Below are 17,626 nucleotides of genomic sequence, written 5' to 3' on the forward strand. Positions count from 1 at the left end.
ACGACACAGCTCCAGCCTTAACACCTCACATTGTCCAGAGCGCTCACGAGAGCACGGCAGGGCTGGCAAAGCCTTGTCTGAGCCATGACGTTTCTGATTCCGGGGGGTCTCTTGGCTGCAGCCGTAGCACAGCTGCCCATAAGGCAGCAGCAAGACATGGCCCCAAGGGGTTCCCAGCCCCTCGCTCCCTTCTCTGGTGCACAGTGATTGAAGCCAGGGTCAGGACAGCCGTGGGGCAGGATCGCTGAGCACCTGGCAAGGAGCAGGAACGATAACTAACACATCCCGCTGGGACAAGTGCCACAGCCAACAGCTCGGCTCCACTGGGTGGGAGCTGGGAGGCAGGAAAAGCAGCTGTGGTGGGCAGATGAGGCAGGGCAGCGCTGCCCACTGGGCTCTCAGATACTCCCTCAAAAGGTTTGCACTGTTTTCACCAGCCTCCCTGAGCCCAGCCCTGTTGGAGCTCGAGACAGGACCTGGTCGGTGTCCCCGTGGCTCAGCCCCATTATAACCCAGTCCTCGGCAGCCCAGGTTTATAAGCGCACATCTGTTCCTCTGGTGAGCAGGGACGGCAGGGCCTGATAGGAGATTTTGGTGAACAGGAGCGCAACAGGAGGGGTGATCACATGCGAAGTAAAGAAACAGAAAGGCTGGCTAGCTGGAAAGCAGCCAGATCTAGAAACCTGGGACTGTGGACCGCAGCAAGCTTCCAGCACAGCATTTTTGCCCACGGGGCCCAAGTGTGGCATTGAACAGGAGCTCGGGCCAGCCCAGCCAAACTGAAATTGCTAACCTGCTCTCTGGCAGCTTCAGTTTGGACAGCTGGCCATCTCCCACATAAAGCCCAGGCAGAAGTAACACATGCTGGGGACTGCTCCCCAAAACCAGCTGGAATTTGGCCACCCTGTTTTTCAGGTGAAAAAATATCCACCCATGTTAGTTGACCCCACGCACTGCTGGCCTTTCGGGACAGCGAGTGGTCCCTGGTCTGTTCTGTTCGCTGGTATAGACACAGCCAGCCTGCACTAAGCCACTGCCACTCACTCTATCCCCAGAAACGCAGGAAGACCGGAGGCGTGGGTGCGATATCCTGCACAGGCCCTTGGGAGCAGCTCTTGGCGGGGGGGCCTGGGGCGGGGGGCCGGCTGGGTGCCCCAGCCTGCCTGCTCTTGTGGGCAGGGGTCTCGCCTGCTTCCCTGCCCCAGCTGGGAGTATGACCTTGTGTCACGGAAGAGCTCCCCGGGGGCTGGAGGCAGGGATCTGGGACAGGAAGAGGAAGGCACTCTGCAAGCTGACCTGCCCTGAAAGGGAGGACAGGAGGGTGACAACCTGGTCCCGTTGCACCCACCCTGTCTGTTGGGGTTTCCCCGCCGCTCTCCATGTTCCTCCTTTACTCCTTCAGCTGGCTGCTCTCAGTCCTGGGCTGTCCTGCTCACATTTATCCTGGCTCACACCAAACTAGCAGCTCATGTGTTTTTTAAACCTGTTTGTGTCTTTGCTTTTTTAAACTCTGCAAGGATAATTAATCAAACCATTTGAACTTCTGGGGACTCTCGTCCTAGAGATCCCAGCACAGAGAACCCATCTCAGACAGCTCTTTTTTTCCCAGGGATGGGCCGACTGCAGTGGGAAGAGCCTCCTGCACGCTCCAAGTTCTCTTCCAAGCAACATCACTGGTTTGGACCTCTCCTTCAACTCCTTGGTCGTGCCCCGTCATGGGACTCTGTTGATGCACCTCCCTTCCCTGCGCTCCCTCAACCTCTCCAGCAATGCCCCGCTGGAGCTGAGCCCAGCGGTCTTCTCCAACCTGGGGGCACTGCGCCTGCTGGACCTGAGCAGCTGCGGCATCGCCTACCTCCACACCGACGCTTTTGAGGGCTTGGGAAACTTGCACACCCTGCTGCTAAGAAACAACAGTCTGCATGAGCTTGAGGTCCCTTTCCTCCTGCCACTGAAGGCTCTTTTCCACCTGGACCTGCAGCACAACGCGCTGAGCTCTGTGGACACTTGGAGCCTGCAGTGGATGGAGGCAGTCCCACAGGTCCGGCTGGAAGGGAACCCCTGGGTCTGCAACTGCGCTGTGCACCCTCTGCAGCGGTGGCTACAGCGCAGGCAAGGTGAGAGGCTGGGGGGGTGGCAGGAGAGGGGTCGGACAGGACGAACCCCGGGTGCAAGGGTCCCACTCGATCCTTTTGCTCCAGCCCTTGGGCAGGCTGCGCGATGGCTCTCCAGGGACCTCTCCCTCCCTGTCGAGGGACACAACTGAAACGTGTGTCAGTTCCTCACTTGCAGTTACACGATACCAAAGATTTGAAGGCACAACAGGCAGCATAAGTTAGCCACTCCTCTGGGAAAGGGGCTGCACGTACAGTTCAGCCCCATAATCCACCTTTGCATATCTACATGGCGTGACCACATTTTCAAGAGCTGCTGAGCACTTGGCAGCTCCTCCGGTGGAGCAGGATCAGGCTCTGACCCTCTGAGCTCAGCTCCCAGGCGAGAGCAGCTCTGCGACAGTGGGGTTTCTATCAGTGTCTGTGAATTTGGCATTATCCAGTTAAAAGGAACATCCTAATCATGGTCACACACTTGCGCAGTTCCTTGGTCAGGGAATTTTTTCTCTGCTTGCGTTTTTCAATGTGCTGAGGGCTGGCGAGGCGGGAGGGCAGAGCCACGTGTCCCATCAGCCCAGGAGCAAGCAGGGGGCACCTTCCCTAGACTGGGGAGGGGATGGGCAAAGACCCCCCCATCCCACCTTAACCCATGTGTCTCCCAGCTGCGCAGGTGACCTGCGCATCACCCCCGGGGCTGCGGGGCCGGGAGGTCGTGGCTCTGGATTCCCAGGATCTGGGCTGCCAGGTGAAGCAGCGGTTTCCTCGGGGGATCAGCACGGCGCAGCAGATCACAGTGACCCATGGCAACAGTAAGTTGTGCACCTACGGCGGTGCCCATAAGCCTCGCTCCCTCCTGCCTTCCGTCACCCCCGGTGGGGAGCACAGGCTCTGCAGGACACAGCCCCAGGGGCCCAGGCTGCACAGTGGCTCCGTGGGGACAGTGGCCTTCAGCAGTGGCTCCGTGGGGACATGGCCACACCTGGAGGGGTTTGTTGGCTTTGCAACGGAAAAGTTTGCAGATGCCACACAGCCACACAGAACACAGACTCCATGGTGGTGAGCCCCAGTATCAGACAGCTCTCTGGCAGTTTTCCCTGCAGTGTGCAGGCACCCTTGGGAGCTAGCCCTCGGTGAAGAGCACCTCTGTGGCTCCTGATGAAAGCCAGCGCTGGCTGCGTGGTGCAGGCGTTCATGGGCTGGCTGCAGTGGAGCTCTGGGTATGCCGCAGGCTGACCTGTCATGCCCTGATGTGCCTTTCCTGTGCCGCAGCCACCACACCACCCTCTGGGAAGGGGGGAAGGAGCTGGCCATACCTGGTGGGCTTCCTGGTGGCAGCAATCGGCATCTCTATCCTGATCGCGCTGGCTGCCAAATGCAAGATCTTCCACAAGAACTTCGCCAGCTACCGCCACCGGCCGCTGCCCGAAACCAGCTCAATCGGAGGCAGCCCCATGGAGAACGGCAGCAGCTGGGAGAGGGGCTCCTCAGGCCAGGGTGCCAGCAAGAGCCACCCCATCCCGGGTGCTGACGACCTGCAAGCTGAGGATGATGACGGCTTCATCGAGGACAACTACATCCAGCCAAGCGAGCAGCTGCCGGAGAAAGAGGAGCAGGAGTTGCACCTCTCCCTCTGAGCCTGCAGCGGGGGAGAAGGGATTGGCTTGGAATGGTGATGGAGGCTGAAGGCAGATGCTACGCGGTGCCCCAGCGTGAGTCCGGTGGTGCTGCACTGGCACGGGGACACCAGACCCACTGCTGCTCTCCCAGCCCTGCTCGGATGCTGAGGATGAAGGAGATGGTGCCCATTGCACCCAGGCAGCCTGGTAGGGTGGGAAGAGGAGCCTGCCCTGTGCTCCTTGCGGGGTCTCTGGCACTGGTCCCACTGCCCCACAGTGCTGCGCCCAGCCCTGCTCAGTCCCTCAACGTGCATCATGCCAGGGTGTGATTAAAGCATGATTTAACCCTGCCTCTGCCTGCAGTGGTTTGTTTGGGCTCCTCCAGCAGCAGTGCTGGGAGGAGACCCCAGCCCCACAGCTGGGGTACGGCTTTCTTGGCATGCGCTTTCAAGGACCATAAACACATTCCTTGTTGACCGCGCTGGCGAGAGAACAGGTCTGTGGCACGAACGCTGCTGTGCAAACACATCTGTTACCTGAGCTGCCACAGGCAGCCCTGCTGCGTTGTCACAGGGTTTCTGCGCAGCCTCCAGTGCTGCTTCCTGCTGTGTTCCTTCCTGGTTTTCTCTCTTCCCTCTTCAGCAAGACGTGCTAGAAAGGCACTTTCCCATGTCAGCTCCGTGGAGCGGAGCAAACTCGGTGGTGACGTGGGTTGCAGTGTCCGGCAGGCGCATGCTCTGGGGCAAGACAGCCCTGACCCCCGGCACCCATGAGAGTCCTGTCTGTGCCTCTAACTCTGGAGTTACACGACCACTGTAATTTTTGCATTCCTGTCATCTTTGTGGTGCGATAAACAGCATGTGAGACATAGGTAACTCCGCGTTGTTTCTGCTGTAGCTGATCGTGCCCGCGTGGGTCACGCTGGAGGTAGGAGCAGGGAGCAGCAGCATTCATCCTTAGTAAGTGATTCACCAGGCTGGGAACATTTCCCAGGGCACAGCCCAGTTGTTACTGTCTGTGATAGCCAGGGAATCTCTCCATCGTATGCCGGAGCATGAAGCACCATCAGAGGGATGGCATTACCTGCAGCCCTGCCACAGGGTTGATTCCCCATCACCTTCAAACCTCCATTTCACTGTAAACCGTCTTTTTATTTCTCTGCTTATTAAGGTATCCGTAGAGCACATTGTGTACAAAGGTAACTAATACACGTCAGAGATGGAAACCAAAGGGGATGACTGGCTCAGGCGTTGGATGTGCGATGGAGGCCAGTGACTTGAAGCACCTTCCAGAGGGGAAACGTGCCGTTTGAAGCCATGAGGAAGAGAAAAACCTGCTGGCTTGTTTCGGTGATCAGCCAGTTTCCCTCTTCAATGCCATATTTCTGCACAAGCTTTGCTTTTGCAGTTACTGCCTCATGTTTTGCCTTCTGGGCTCATCTTAACAGCTACCTCTGAAAATACTGTATATGCTGAAAATTTTGGAAATTTCTAACATCTTTCAGGTAAGATGGGAGACTGAAGTCTGAGGGCTGAGAAAATGCATTTCAGTTACCGTTGGAGGGTATTTTCTGAGCTTTTTAATCACATGAACTCGTGCTAGATCCAGTATTTTACTGTTGGTCTCAGCAATGTCTTAAAAGAGATTCAAAATACAACTGCCCAAGCAAATTTATCCAGGATCTTGCTCACTCTCGTCCCTCAATACCTGTGATGGGTTGTTTGTTTACTCTGACCCTGCCGGTCAGCCCACCCATTTATGCTCTAACTGAGCAGATGTGGCTGTTTTTCGGCTGCGTCTGGCATGTGGGGCTGGGAATACCAGGGGGTCAGAGCAGAAAAGTAGAGCCTTCCCGTAGAGGTCCCCCCAGGAAGCTGCCAGAAGGACAGAGGGAGGCTGGCGAAGGGAGCAGGGGCAGGTATGCAGGCAGACTGGTTCCAGGCTTGTTGCAGGTAGCAGCTGCTGCTGGGAGGCTCAGCCCTACCGCAGGGTGAAACAGCTTCTCCGTAAACAAACCAGCCACACTGACATGTTCCTGAGGCTTTGTGTGCCCCACGTGAGATCTGTCAGGGGCACAGAGAGGTCTTGGGTTCACGGGGTGGTGGTAAGGGATCCATGTCTAGGTCCATAAGCAGAGGGAGATGCTCGCACATCTGGAGGTGGGAGTCGTGTTTGAGGAAATAAGTACAAGCATTTGGGGGCCGCGGTGGCATTGCCACACTAGCTGAGGGGCCGAAACCACAGGCACAGGAGGGACCCCGGGCTGTCATGGTGTCTGCCCTGGGCTCAGCCTGAGCAGGAGCCAGCTCTGCACAGCCCTGCCACCTCCCGCTCCGCGGAGAGGCGGTCACTCAAGCACTAGCCCTCCACATGGTCGGCTTCTGCAACACTTTATTACGTATTTCCACGCGCAACAGAGGAACGGAGAAAGGACCAAGCCAGCACCGCTGCGGCAGAGGCGAGAAATGTCCATCAGCCAGCCCCCGACCCGCCGCCCTCCGAGACAGCCTCTCCTCTGCCCTTGTCTCCTCAGGGTGCTGACAGGAGCATCCTGTCCTAGCACAGTTCATGGGCGCTTGGGGCACATTTTGAAGGGGTTATGGAGGGGAGGATTCACATTGATACGCCAGCAGCATGGAGCTGCGAGCTGGGCACAGTCACGCACCTTCACAGAAATGCCCAGATGTGCAAAACAGCTGGTGTGCAGGCAGCTGCGGCCTGTCCACACCTGCAGGTCAGGGGAGCTGGTGTAACCGCTGAAGCGCTGATGCGGGCAGAGACGGTGCAGCTTGGCATAACTTCACACACACCGACACAGACGTACAGAGCAGCAGCAATGGTGATGGTGCAAAACTGTCTAGCTCCGGCCTGTCCCTGTGTACGCACAGGGGTCCCTGATGGACCCGGAGTCAAACAGCGGGGAAGGACGGCTCTTTGCGTTGCAGAGGATTTAGCACAGAAGGACCTGAGCTTAGTAACACCCTCTGGATCCTTGGGCAGAGCAAGGGGAGTGATGCAGAGAGAGGAGGAAACAGCAGTTTAATAAAATCAATAGATGATGTGAAAGTGGAAGAGGAAAATGTAGAAATAACTGAGATCCAGAGAAGAAAAGCCAAAATGATGTTCCCATACTTTGGGGAGAATAATCCAAGGCTGTGGGGGGAGGGAAAGCTGGCGGGAGCAGGGCAGGAGCGGATGAATACAGAAGTGCCCTCATGAGATCTGAGTGCCTCAGGGATGGTTTGGGCTGGAGCTGCAAAGGGATGAAATCCCCATTGCCCGGTGTATTCCTGGTGGGTTCCCTGATGCTGGGCTCTGACACTGCCTCCAGGTGTAACACGGACAGAGAGCCACGCTGTTGCTGAGGCCAGACACCAAAAAAGAGTAGCTCAGTCTTCTTCCATTGCAGAGGGAATTTAGCAAAGAATGAGCAAAAATAACAGCTGGGGCAGAGCAGCTCAGGTGAGGGGGAGGAGAGAACAGGCAGGAAGATAAAGAGAAAGAGAAGGTGCACAGGAGCAGCTTTGCGAGGAGGTTAGGATCTGTCTGTGGAAAGGGTAGGGAAATGCTTCCTGGGTCTATGGAGAAAATGAGACTGGCAGGTAGATTAGCCTCAAGTCACAGGAAAAGCTCCTGGGGGTGAACTGTTAGTCTGCCTTTGGGAAAGGCACCTCAGTGATAGACACCTTGTAGAGATAAAATACCAAAAAGCTCCAGGTAAGGCCCGAGTGGCAGCAGAACTTTTCTGCCCTGCAGCAGCTGCAGCACATGGGAGACAAACAGCAAGGGAACACGCAGGGACTGGGAAGAGCTGCAGTGCTCCTGTGGCAGCAGAGCAATCGGGAAACTGATGTCGGAGGGCAACAGCAATCCCCTCTCGCACCGCCCTTGCAGGGCAGCAGCCCCAGCCCCAGGATTTGGGCATCCCAGCACTATCCCCCAGCAACTGCACCTTGCTGTTTGAGGCTCATGTGGCTGGAGCATGCTGGTGTGACAACAAAGCCCCAGCACCCAGTCCAGCACTGATAACCCACCAGAGCCCTGACACCAACACCCTTTGATCACCCCTTTGATAAGCCCCAGAAGACGGTGGGCTGCAGAAATGTAATACTGGAACAGATCCTGGCATTGCAAACACAAATGACATTTCATGCCAGGTCCAGCCATGCTGGGGCTCTGGCACACAGAATCCCATGCAAATCCCATGCTCACTTCCACAGACACACTGGTGCTTTCCCGGGAGCAACCCTGCAGCCGTACCTCCCACCGAGCTCCCTTCACTTGCACTGCCCACTGAGGCAGAATGCTTCCTGCCGTTCATCAGAGGCTCTACCTTGCTCTGCCCAGAGCACCGAGTGGTTCTATACCGCCCACAATCACAGCCCCTCCTGCCAGGAGAGCGCACGACATGGCTCCAGGAACTGCAGGAATCGAGCAGGTGCTGAGGTCCCGGGGTACAGGACAGGCTCACCTTAACCCTGTGGCCGGGGTCACAGCCATGCAGGCAGCAGCTGACACAGGGGCTTTGCAGGGATGAAACACCAACCGGACCAGCGTGCCGGGTCACAGAGCCCATCCAGGCACCCCAGGTCTCTGCTGCTCCATCAGCCTGGGCAAAGCAAATGCCAGTCATCTCCGAAAGAAGTGCAAGGCACAGCGCAACGCTCACCCTTCCTGGGGTAAAGGCTGGCACAAGCCCTGCTGAGGGGCTGCATCCAGTGAAGCTCATGCAGGGTGTCCTGGGTCAGATTAGGTTGGCCATGCTGGAGGTGGGAGGCAGCCGCCTGTTTGCAGCGAGGCGGCCGGAGATGGTGAAGACACGGATGTCGCCGGTCTCCAGGCTCCGAGGAGCAGCCTGGCGGCAGGAGGTGCAGAGCAGGTAGAGCAGCAGGCAGAGGAGGATGGCACTGCCGGCCGTCAGGAGGACAACCCCGCTGGTGAACATGCTGGCCAGCGGCCGCGCAGGGCTGAGCTGCATGGTCGTGGTGGAGAGGATGGTGAGCACGACCCCGCAGACCAGCAGCACCAGAGCGCTGAGCAGCAGCACCAGGCAGTCTGAGAACCCCCCGCTCTTCAGGAGCTCGATCTGATCCCGGCTGCGGATGCAGTTCATGTCCTGGATTGCAGAGCTCAGCAGCTGCTTCAGCAGCACAAGCAGGGCCAGGAGGCAGAGCGTGGTGCCCACGGCTCCCCAGACCGGCTGCTTGTGCTATACAGCAGGATGATGCCCCCAATCCCGCAGGCCAGGATCAGCACCACAGCCATCCCGTAGCACAGGATGGACTTCTTGGGGTCCTGGAACCACCAGAGCTCCACATGCTCCTCCAGGATATTCCTCTGGATGTGGTCCGCATCGGCAGGGGTGCGGGGGGTGCTCGGCTCTGCCAGCTCCGGCATGATGGGCAGCTGGGTGCGGAGGGGCAGAGATGGATCTAGATCCTTACAGCGAAGTGGAGGGTCAAGGCAGCAATGGGTGCGATGACAGACACATTTCCCAAGCAGGGTTGCCTCTGCCTCATTCTCAGGAGCCTGGTGGAGCTCCCTTCTGCAGCAGTGCCCCCTGGACAGGTAAGGTTCCTGTGCTGGGGCTGAGCCCACCCCTCAGGCAGGACTGCAGGATGTGGTGGAGCATCCCCAGAGCAGCATCGCAAGGGAACGACCAGGGCTGTGTCCTTCCTTTCCTGTGTGTTTCATCTGAAAGAGTCAAAAAGAGAAGATAGCATTAAACAGAAAAACCCTGCTCCCTGCACCAAACAACCGTCTGCCAAACTTCAGGCCTCGGTTGCTCAGGGCTGCCCTGCAGACCTTCCCCTCACAAAAGCCCCGTGAGTTGGAGCACAGGTCAGCCACACATGTCTTCCCAGTAGACCTCCTGCCACTGCGGGGGGACCCCAGTGTGCCCCAGGCGAGTCTCCTGCCCCCCCAGCCCTGCGTGCCCTGCGCAGAGGCTACTGGCATGTCACTGCCCACAGGACTCTGCCTGCAGCTGGTGCTGGCAGCAGGGCAGGGACAGAGCAGAGGCAGGTCCCTCCTGGGATAAAGCCCTATTCACAGCTCCGGCTTCACATGCTCCCTCATCAGCATCAGCCTCTTGTCACCAACTGGCTCTGCTGCCCAGAACGGCAGCGGGAGGTGGGGGTCAGGACCAGGGCTTAACCCTTCCAGTCCAGTTGCTGGAAGAGCGAGAGCTGTCCTTGCTGCACATCCTCCGCTCGGTCCCTACACCTGCACTACCGGCTGTCCGCTCCCAAGTCCCTTAAAGATACGTGATGGTTACATCTCCAGTGGTCTCAGCACTCCCCTGGAAAGAGCCCCCGAACATCAGGGACCTGGAACCCTGCAGTTTTGCTCTCCTCTCTGCTCCTGGTCCTTGAAGCACTGCATCCCCGGAGGGGAGCAGGGCAAGGGCATGGGCGGCTGCAGGGTGGAGGCGGGTTCCGTGGTGCTGTGCTTAGCTGGGGTCCCCCTGTCTCAACCCGCAGCCTGGCTTCCCAGGCTCATCACCTCCCCAGCATCCTGCCCCCCTTAACGCATCTCTGGGTACAGTTTTACACCAAGTGTGGAAACCACTTGCATTTCTTTCCCGTAACATCCCTTTCCAGCTGGTCCCACAGCCCCAGAGGAACCCTCCAGCATCGCTGATACCCACAGCAAGGAGAGCTGCTGGGGAGGGCAGCACAGGGGTGTCTGGTGAAGCTCAGGTATGGCTGAGTTTTGAGACATGGGGCAGACCCTGGAGACCCCTGAATTGCCTCTCCAGTCACCCCCAGAACATGACAATGCACCCTCGGCCATCACAGGCATATGCACACAAACCGCTCAGGGTCCCGCAGGAGCCCGCGGTGGGACAAGAACTGATGTAGGTCCCTTGTGTCAGAGCTGTGTCACTTCTCCTGGGCAGGGGGGGTGGCCACGCAGCACCCTGCCTGCTAGAAATGGGTCTCCAGGAGCCCATCAGCCCCCACCAAACACCCCACTTGTCTCTCTGCCCTGCTCTGCGTGGCACCGGACCTCTGGGCTCATTACGGATGGGTGGGACGATGTGTGACCTCCACGCAGGGCAGCTCTGCACACACCACCCACAGCTCTCCTGGTCCTCAGACAGTCTCCACAGACCACATCCCCTTATGGCACTGCCTTTGCTACCCACAAACGCCCCAAAATCCTCCTCCATCAGGGACAAGCCAATGTGGGGTGGGGGAGAGGGAGGACAATAGTGTGTGCGTGCCTGAGCCAGACACTGCCTGACAGTGTCAGGCCAAGCTCCTCCTGAGTCACTCCCCGGCCGTGATGGAGCATGAGGTCACTTTGGACGTGGCTCAGGGCACGCTGCCAGCTGGCAGCACGTGTCCGGGAAGTCTCTAGCCACCACGGGTATGCAGGCCCAGGACCCATCGCTCCGTGTGCTGATTCCATGTGTGGCTGCTGGTGCTTGAATCACCTGGGCAGGGAGTGGGCTGGGACACAGAAGCCCATGCTCCAGAGGGTTCACTTGCCTGTAGGTCTGTGGGAGTTCTGCAGCCCCTGGCTAGAGCCAGAGCAATCAGAAAGCACCCATTAGAGAGCAAAAAGAAGACGTGCTTGAGCATGCTGATTTGTGCCTGCTGGGAACCAGCTCACTTCCACATGAAGCAGCAGGTACCTCACAGAGTCTGCACAGGCACGCGTGCCAGGGACACAGGTCCCCAAGAAGGTGACAGTGTTGTGGGGCACTTTTGAAGCCAGGGGGTGAGAAGATGTTCATCCTGGAGACATTGCCCCAGCCTATGCAAACCAGCTGGGCGCTAAGCACTACTTCCTCCTGCCTTTCCTTCTACAAGCCCAAAGCTGCCTTATCTCCTCCCTACCAGCAAACGGGTGAGTCTAGCAGATAGCAGGTTTGTAGATTAGACGGAGATTTCAGACTGAGAAAACATAAAGCTTGGAGAAGTGCAAAGTCTGCGGCCTTCTGCTGCTTGACCGAAGTTGCGCACACAAGTCATGAGTCAACCAGTAAGCAAAAAAAAACACCTAAAAAACACCACAACAGCACAAACCACAATGGAGGAGAACACGACCGAAAATCAAGCTGCAGCACTGCATTCTCATGTTACTTTTTAAAATTTAACCTTTTTAATTTTATTTGCTCAGAGGAAGGTCAGGGAGCAAGGTAAAACATCTGCCCACAGAACAAAATAAGGCACGACCTCTACGGGCACATATTTCCTAGTGTTACATTAACCTCTGTGAAACAAATGATCTGGAGAGGCAAAGGCTCCCGCTGGAGTGTGCCTCCATGGTTCCTTGTGTCTGTTTGAAAATGTTCTGGGAATACAGTGTTTTGCTCTATAAGCATCCACACTTGCTTGGGCTTCTGTGGGGGTTTGTGTTGCTAGTGACAGCATCTTTACTCCCAGAATCACAGAGTAATTCAGGTGGGATGGGACCGTGAGATGTCACCTGGCCCAACTGCCTGCTTAAACCAGAGTTAACCTCAAAATCCAGCTGAGTAGCTCCAGGCTCCATCCACTCCGGTGCTGGATACTGCCGAGGGTGAAGGATCCGCAGCCCCTCTGCGATTATTCCAGTGTTTAACCATCCTCACCACACATACATTTTTCCTTAAATGTAACTACAGCTTCCAATTCCTCAGCGTGGCTGTGTTGCCTCCTCTCCTTCACCTGCATACCTTTTAAGAAAAATCTACTGTCCTTATGTTTTAAACTGGAGCAGCCCTACCCTGGGCTGTCACCCACCGCTCTTTGCAGAAGGGACAAGACTAGTTCTCACAGCAGCCGTGCTGATCTGGTTTCTTGGCATTATGCAGCACATCAGTTTGCCCAGATCAGATCGAGAGAAAGGAAGGGTTGGGGATCTCTGCTCTGCCAGCAGGGAGAAGGACAGCCTTTCCACAGTAGTTGTCCCTTCTGTAGCTCTTCTTCGGGCTGCCTGGTCTCACTGGTCTGGGATAGACCGTAACACAGACCCTTTGGGAGTTTAAGTCAGCCCATTGGATTAACCAGTTTGATAACGTCTAATCACAGGTCATTACCTCCACCATTTACTTTATACTGAACTCAGTACCTTCAGCACTCATTTCTTTGTGTGTAAGAAAATAAAGGAAGAGAGGACCAGCCCACAATGTTTTCTGACTGAAGGCCACATGTCAGGAAAAGACTGACAGTCTGTCCTTTCCCACTGCTGGCTGGCAGCTGGGGAGGAAGAACAGGAATGCACTGGGAATGCAGGAAAACAAGAATGTTAATGCCTGCTTTTTTTTTTTTGGTTTTTTTTTGTTTTTTTTTGTATTCTGGCAACATTTACCTGGGAATTGAGGATCATCATCTGACTGCCTGGGAATGGTACAGACATTTATTTATTTACCTGTAGACTTTTAATGTCAGATTGATGGTCTGATATCTGACAGACTGATATCTGACAGGCCATAGACTGTGTGTTAATGAACACTGACATTTCAGAGCCATATACAGCTCAGCTGTTGAAATATTCCTCACTTCCCTCCTCTCCCTGAGCTCAGGGTACTACTCCATGAGAGCTTGCTCACCCCAAGTGTTCAGAAGGGGAAGCCTGGGGGCAGGACAGGCTCCGGAGGGGTTTTATGCAGCTATGTGGGCTATGTGAGCATCAGGGAGACCAGAGGAGCCTGGCAAGATTTGCTGTGAAGTAAGAGTAGATAAAATGATCTGCATGAACAATCTAGATGAGAGCCACAGCGCCTCACAGTCTCAAACAGATACGAGCCATCTCCTTCCCCTGCTTCTCCAGTCCTTCACAGCTTACTTGCTTCCTGGCCAGGTCTGGCCAGAGCCTGTTTGGGATGGACTCTGTGGCTCACGTTACCTCTTGTCCAGCCCCACAGAAACCTCTAGTCCAGAACAGGCATAATTGTTTTCCCATCCTTATGTGCAATTTTTCCAACTCCCTAGTAGACTCAAAGAGGATGAAGCTCATATACTTTGTTTTATGCCTGAATTAGTGCCAATGCACAAAGCAGAAGCTCTGAAGGTCATAGTGTTCAAGGCCCATCCGTGCCCCTGGGAGCATGGATGCTGCTGCCCTGGGACATGTGAGAAGACCCTCTCTCTTCTCCTGAGAACTCAGGAGTGGGGTTAGAGGAACCCACAGGGATGGGAGTAATGGAGCTTTTATGTGGCATCTGTCTGTCCTGGCAAGAGATCCACACTCTTGTCTGACACCAATTTCCAGTGCTCCTCCTTTCCAGGGGTGTTCAAAATCCAGACAAACCTATCTTATCCAATCTACACCTGGGGAGAGCCCACCCTCTCTACCCTGCCAGAGGGGTAGTGTTTTTCCAGAAGCGAGCATCCCTCCCACCAGCACTCCTGCCACCAGACATCATTCGGGATGACCCAGGGAAGCTCTGGGTGATGGCAGACCTTCCATCACATCTCGGGGCTCTGGGGATAAGGCTGCTGGAGGGCTTCTTGTAACTGGGTCAATATGCAGCGGCTTTTTACAGAAATCTAGATAGCTTTGGCATGCTCTGAAGTTCCATGTTCCCCCTCCTCTCCAGCATCCCGACCCCATGGAGCCTGTCCTGATGCACCTGCCAAGGGAGGCCTGGGAGCCTCAAAGGAACTAGAAAATCATGAGCCTTATGTGCTGAGAGGAAGCAGGATGGCACAAGGAAGAAATGACGCAGAGGCAAGAGGCAGGATCTCTTAAGCAGCAGGTCTGAAGCAGCCCCAAGCCTGGCAGCAGGTACTGATGAAGTACCGCACGGTCACGGTCACGGGGAGGAGGGCTCACTCACCTGCAGCGGACGCTGCTCACACACCCCAGCCCAGCAGTGTTCCCTGCTCCTGCCTGGCAGCAGTGGTTTTCCGGACTTCCCTTCTGCTGGATCGAGCTACTGAGGGAGCTCTCAGGGAAAACCTCTTCCCTTCCTTCGGCAACGGCCTGCCAAGAAGCAGGTGCTCCTGCCGGCTCCCCTTCCTGGTGCGGGCAGCGCCGACATAGGCTGCAATCCCTCACCTCTCGCCCGGGCAGGTGCATTCCCCAGCAGGGTGGCGTCTCAGCAAACCTGCTGCTGGCCTTGGAGAAGCTCCAGAGCCTACTCCTCCCTCCCTCTGTCCCTCCCCCCCTGGCAGGATCTGGCCGCACACCATCCTGAAAGGTGGCTCATTTCCTCCCGCTGGAGGTGAAGGGGTGCCAGGGCTCCCAGGCAGCAGGTGAGAGAGAGCCTGCAGCCAGGTTGGCAGTACTGGGAGGATTTGACTCATTCAGCAACTATTTGGTATGATGGGGTATTAAATAAAATAGCTCCTGCACTACTGCCCAGGCCAGGGCCACGTGAACGCATCAGGACTGGATCTTGGCATGGCATTTGTCCAGGCAGGCTCTGAAGTCAGGCAAGATGCCACTTTTCAAACTGCAGTGCCATCTCCCCATCGCCAGGCAGCCACAATGCCCCCCCTCCATGGGAGACAGTGGCGTCAGCAGAGCCCACCGGCCTGCTGAAGAACCGAATTCCTGGTGCTCCAGCGGGAGGCAAAGGGTGACCAGTTTGAGAGGGATTAGGGAAACAGAAAAGGACTCACTTGAAAGAGGAAGAGGGAAAAAGGGAGAAGCAGGAAGGTTGAAGCCAGCAGGGGAATGGGAGTCCCAGGCTGAGTGCATGCCCCCTCCTCTGGGGCTGGGCTTCGACAGCAGAAGGGAACACTGTGGGCCTGAGCAGCTGCAGAACCTCTTGGGAGATGTAGGAAGAAGAAAACAGGGCTGAACACCAGCTCTTGCTTGACCCATGGAAAGGAAGGCTCAGTTGTTAAGTTGCATGCTAGTTTTTTAGCAGGCTATGAGAAGGGAAGCTTAGGATATGCTAATACAATAAACACCAATTAGCATGAGAGCTTCAGGAATTTGTCTGAGTAAAATCTGACAGAACTTTTGAAACCTGTGAAATATCATCAGTCCAGTGGTTGTTGTCCCAAACCTGAAATGGCAAATGGCACGTGGTAGATTTCCCTATACAAACACCCTTGAACAATGAGCTTGCCCCTACCCAGAAAAACCTGTCCTTCAGTTAGGCCAGTTAACAAACACGTCATCCAAGTGGAAACCTTATTCAGCTTTAAAGATAGCCATGTACTCACTTCACACAGTGGGCTGTAACTCTATAAGAGCATGAGATGCTCACCAGCTCCTTTAGAGAGGTACCAAGAGAAGAAACAGGCAATGCAGACCATGGGAGGATGAAAGCGGAAGGTGTCTTCACACCCTGAGAGAATTCAGATCATTAGCGTGCAAACCCAGAATCCAGTTACAACTTAATTGTGAAACATTTCTATGGCGTGTGTGTGGGAGATCGACCTTGGTCTAATTTTCCCAGTAGAGAAAGGCCTTGTGCATCTATTTTGTTTCCAGCAGGTCTCTGATAAACCTCAGTTGTAACACCCTCCTGTGTTTGACTTTTAATGGTCTCCCTTACAAATATTTTTTAGCTGCTCCTTAGCAACAAAATCAAGTACAAAATCCTCTTGAACCTAGTTCGCCAGCTGTCTAGCCAGGCTTCATCCAACAGGCCTCATATTGCCTTTACAATCTTTCTAAGGAGGGTGACACACGGGCATACTTTTAAGCATATTAATCAACACTTAGAAATCATTCTTCACCTGCAGATACTTCTTCCTTTTATCAGGACAAGGTTCTTCTTCCATCCGACTCCATTTCTCTAAACCACATCTATTAAAGCAATGGCTTCTACCGCTCAATTTATTCTGACAGAGTGAGGGGAAAATTATACCACATGGGAGTCTAGCAAATTAAAAGGGGCGTGTTCTGAAAATTTAAGAGGGAACTAGTTTCTAAAATATTTGCTAATTACATTAATTACATCCTCTTTCTGTACAGGAAGTATCAAGATGAATATATGGGGAGGCAGGGAGGAAGAAAGGGTGTTAAGCTAGCACATTAGCAGACCAATTCCACTGTAACTTCTTCCTTTTGTTCTTGTGAAACCTGTGCTTCACACAGGTTAAAGCTGTGAAATTAAAAAAGTAGGACTAAAGAAACTCAGCTCCACGTTCATGGACAAAGCACTCAACTGGACTCTCCCAGGTCACAAGAGCTCGTGGAACCACCTGTTTTGCTATGGTGTTACCCTGGAAATGAGTCCAGTATCCCTGATGGCAATACAGCTTGCACGTTATCCAGCCTTGGCACCACCATCTTCTGTAAAACATTATTACTAGTATGCAGAAAGCACTTGCCAGCTGTCTACAATTCAGGATGGGAAACAGAAACAGCAACGTACTGGCTGTTACAATACCATGTAGTTCCATGCTCAATCGGTAGCTTAAACTGCTGATGTATGTGACATCAGTGAGACCCTGTCATGCACTGGCAACAAAGGATGAAAAGTTTACTTTTTGTCCCCACGTTATTAGAGAAATTACTCCCTGCCTATTTCTATACACGAGTGCTTTGCAGACTAACTTTTTAGAAGGATTTCACTGAAAAACTGAACTGAAGGGAATGCAGATGTTGGAAGAAAGACAAGCGAAGATAAATTTACCGAAGTTATAGGAGTTATGACACAAGGTTTAGACTTCATTTCAGATTTCAGAGTCTGAAACTGGGCTGCCTTTTTGTCCTGCTAAGAAGGTTTAGCAATGGATGAGACAACACATCTCTAGACAGGAGGCAGAGGCTTGAGCCATTGTGCTTGGCCACTAGTCAAAGGCTGCCCTCGGAAGGTAATTGATTTTCAGTCTGTGGCTGGACACCTGCTTGGAATAACACTGACATCTCTCTTAAGTGCGGGCAGTCCTTTGTATGGCCACAGGCAAGTCATTCTGGAAAATAAAAGGCTGAGGTTGATTTTTGCAGCAAAATGACACCAGATTAGAATTATAGCAGAAAAGGCTTACAGAGTTT

General features: G+C 54.7%; 3 protein-coding genes across 3 annotated transcripts in view; 1 reads left to right on the forward strand and 2 right to left on the reverse strand.

The window, feature by feature from the left end:
- Positions 1-1,609: 1,609 nt before the first annotated feature.
- Positions 1,610-3,748, forward strand: LOC104513539 (chromosome unknown open reading frame, human C1orf210; the record flags this gene model as incomplete). Its single annotated transcript, XM_010156936.1, has 3 exons — positions 1,610-2,117; positions 2,777-2,923; positions 3,384-3,748. Coding segments are annotated over 3 exons (1,020 nt in total), but the record flags the coding sequence as incomplete, so codon positions are not given.
- Positions 3,749-8,474: 4,726 nt separating this feature from the next.
- On the reverse strand, positions 8,475-9,127 carry TMEM125 (transmembrane protein 125). Its single transcript, XM_010156935.1, is given in 2 exon segments — positions 8,475-8,917; positions 8,920-9,127. Coding segments are annotated over 2 exon segments (651 nt in total).
- A 2,091-nt stretch (positions 9,128-11,218) lies between these two features.
- The window catches only part of CFAP57 (cilia and flagella associated protein 57), a gene marked incomplete at its 5' end in the record, with an annotated part of 27,789 nt that continues 21,381 nt past the window's right edge, over positions 11,219-17,626 (reverse strand). The window contains one exon of the mRNA XM_010156937.1: positions 11,219-11,258. Within this exon, the coding sequence (XP_010155239.1) occupies positions 11,219-11,258 (40 nt within the window). The remainder of the gene's footprint in view (positions 11,259-17,626) is intronic.

This window comes from Eurypyga helias, unplaced genomic scaffold, assembly GCF_000690775.1.
Source record: "Eurypyga helias isolate BGI_N326 unplaced genomic scaffold, ASM69077v1 scaffold2108, whole genome shotgun sequence".
In the NCBI taxonomy this organism is placed as follows: domain Eukaryota; kingdom Metazoa; phylum Chordata; class Aves; order Eurypygiformes; family Eurypygidae; genus Eurypyga; species Eurypyga helias.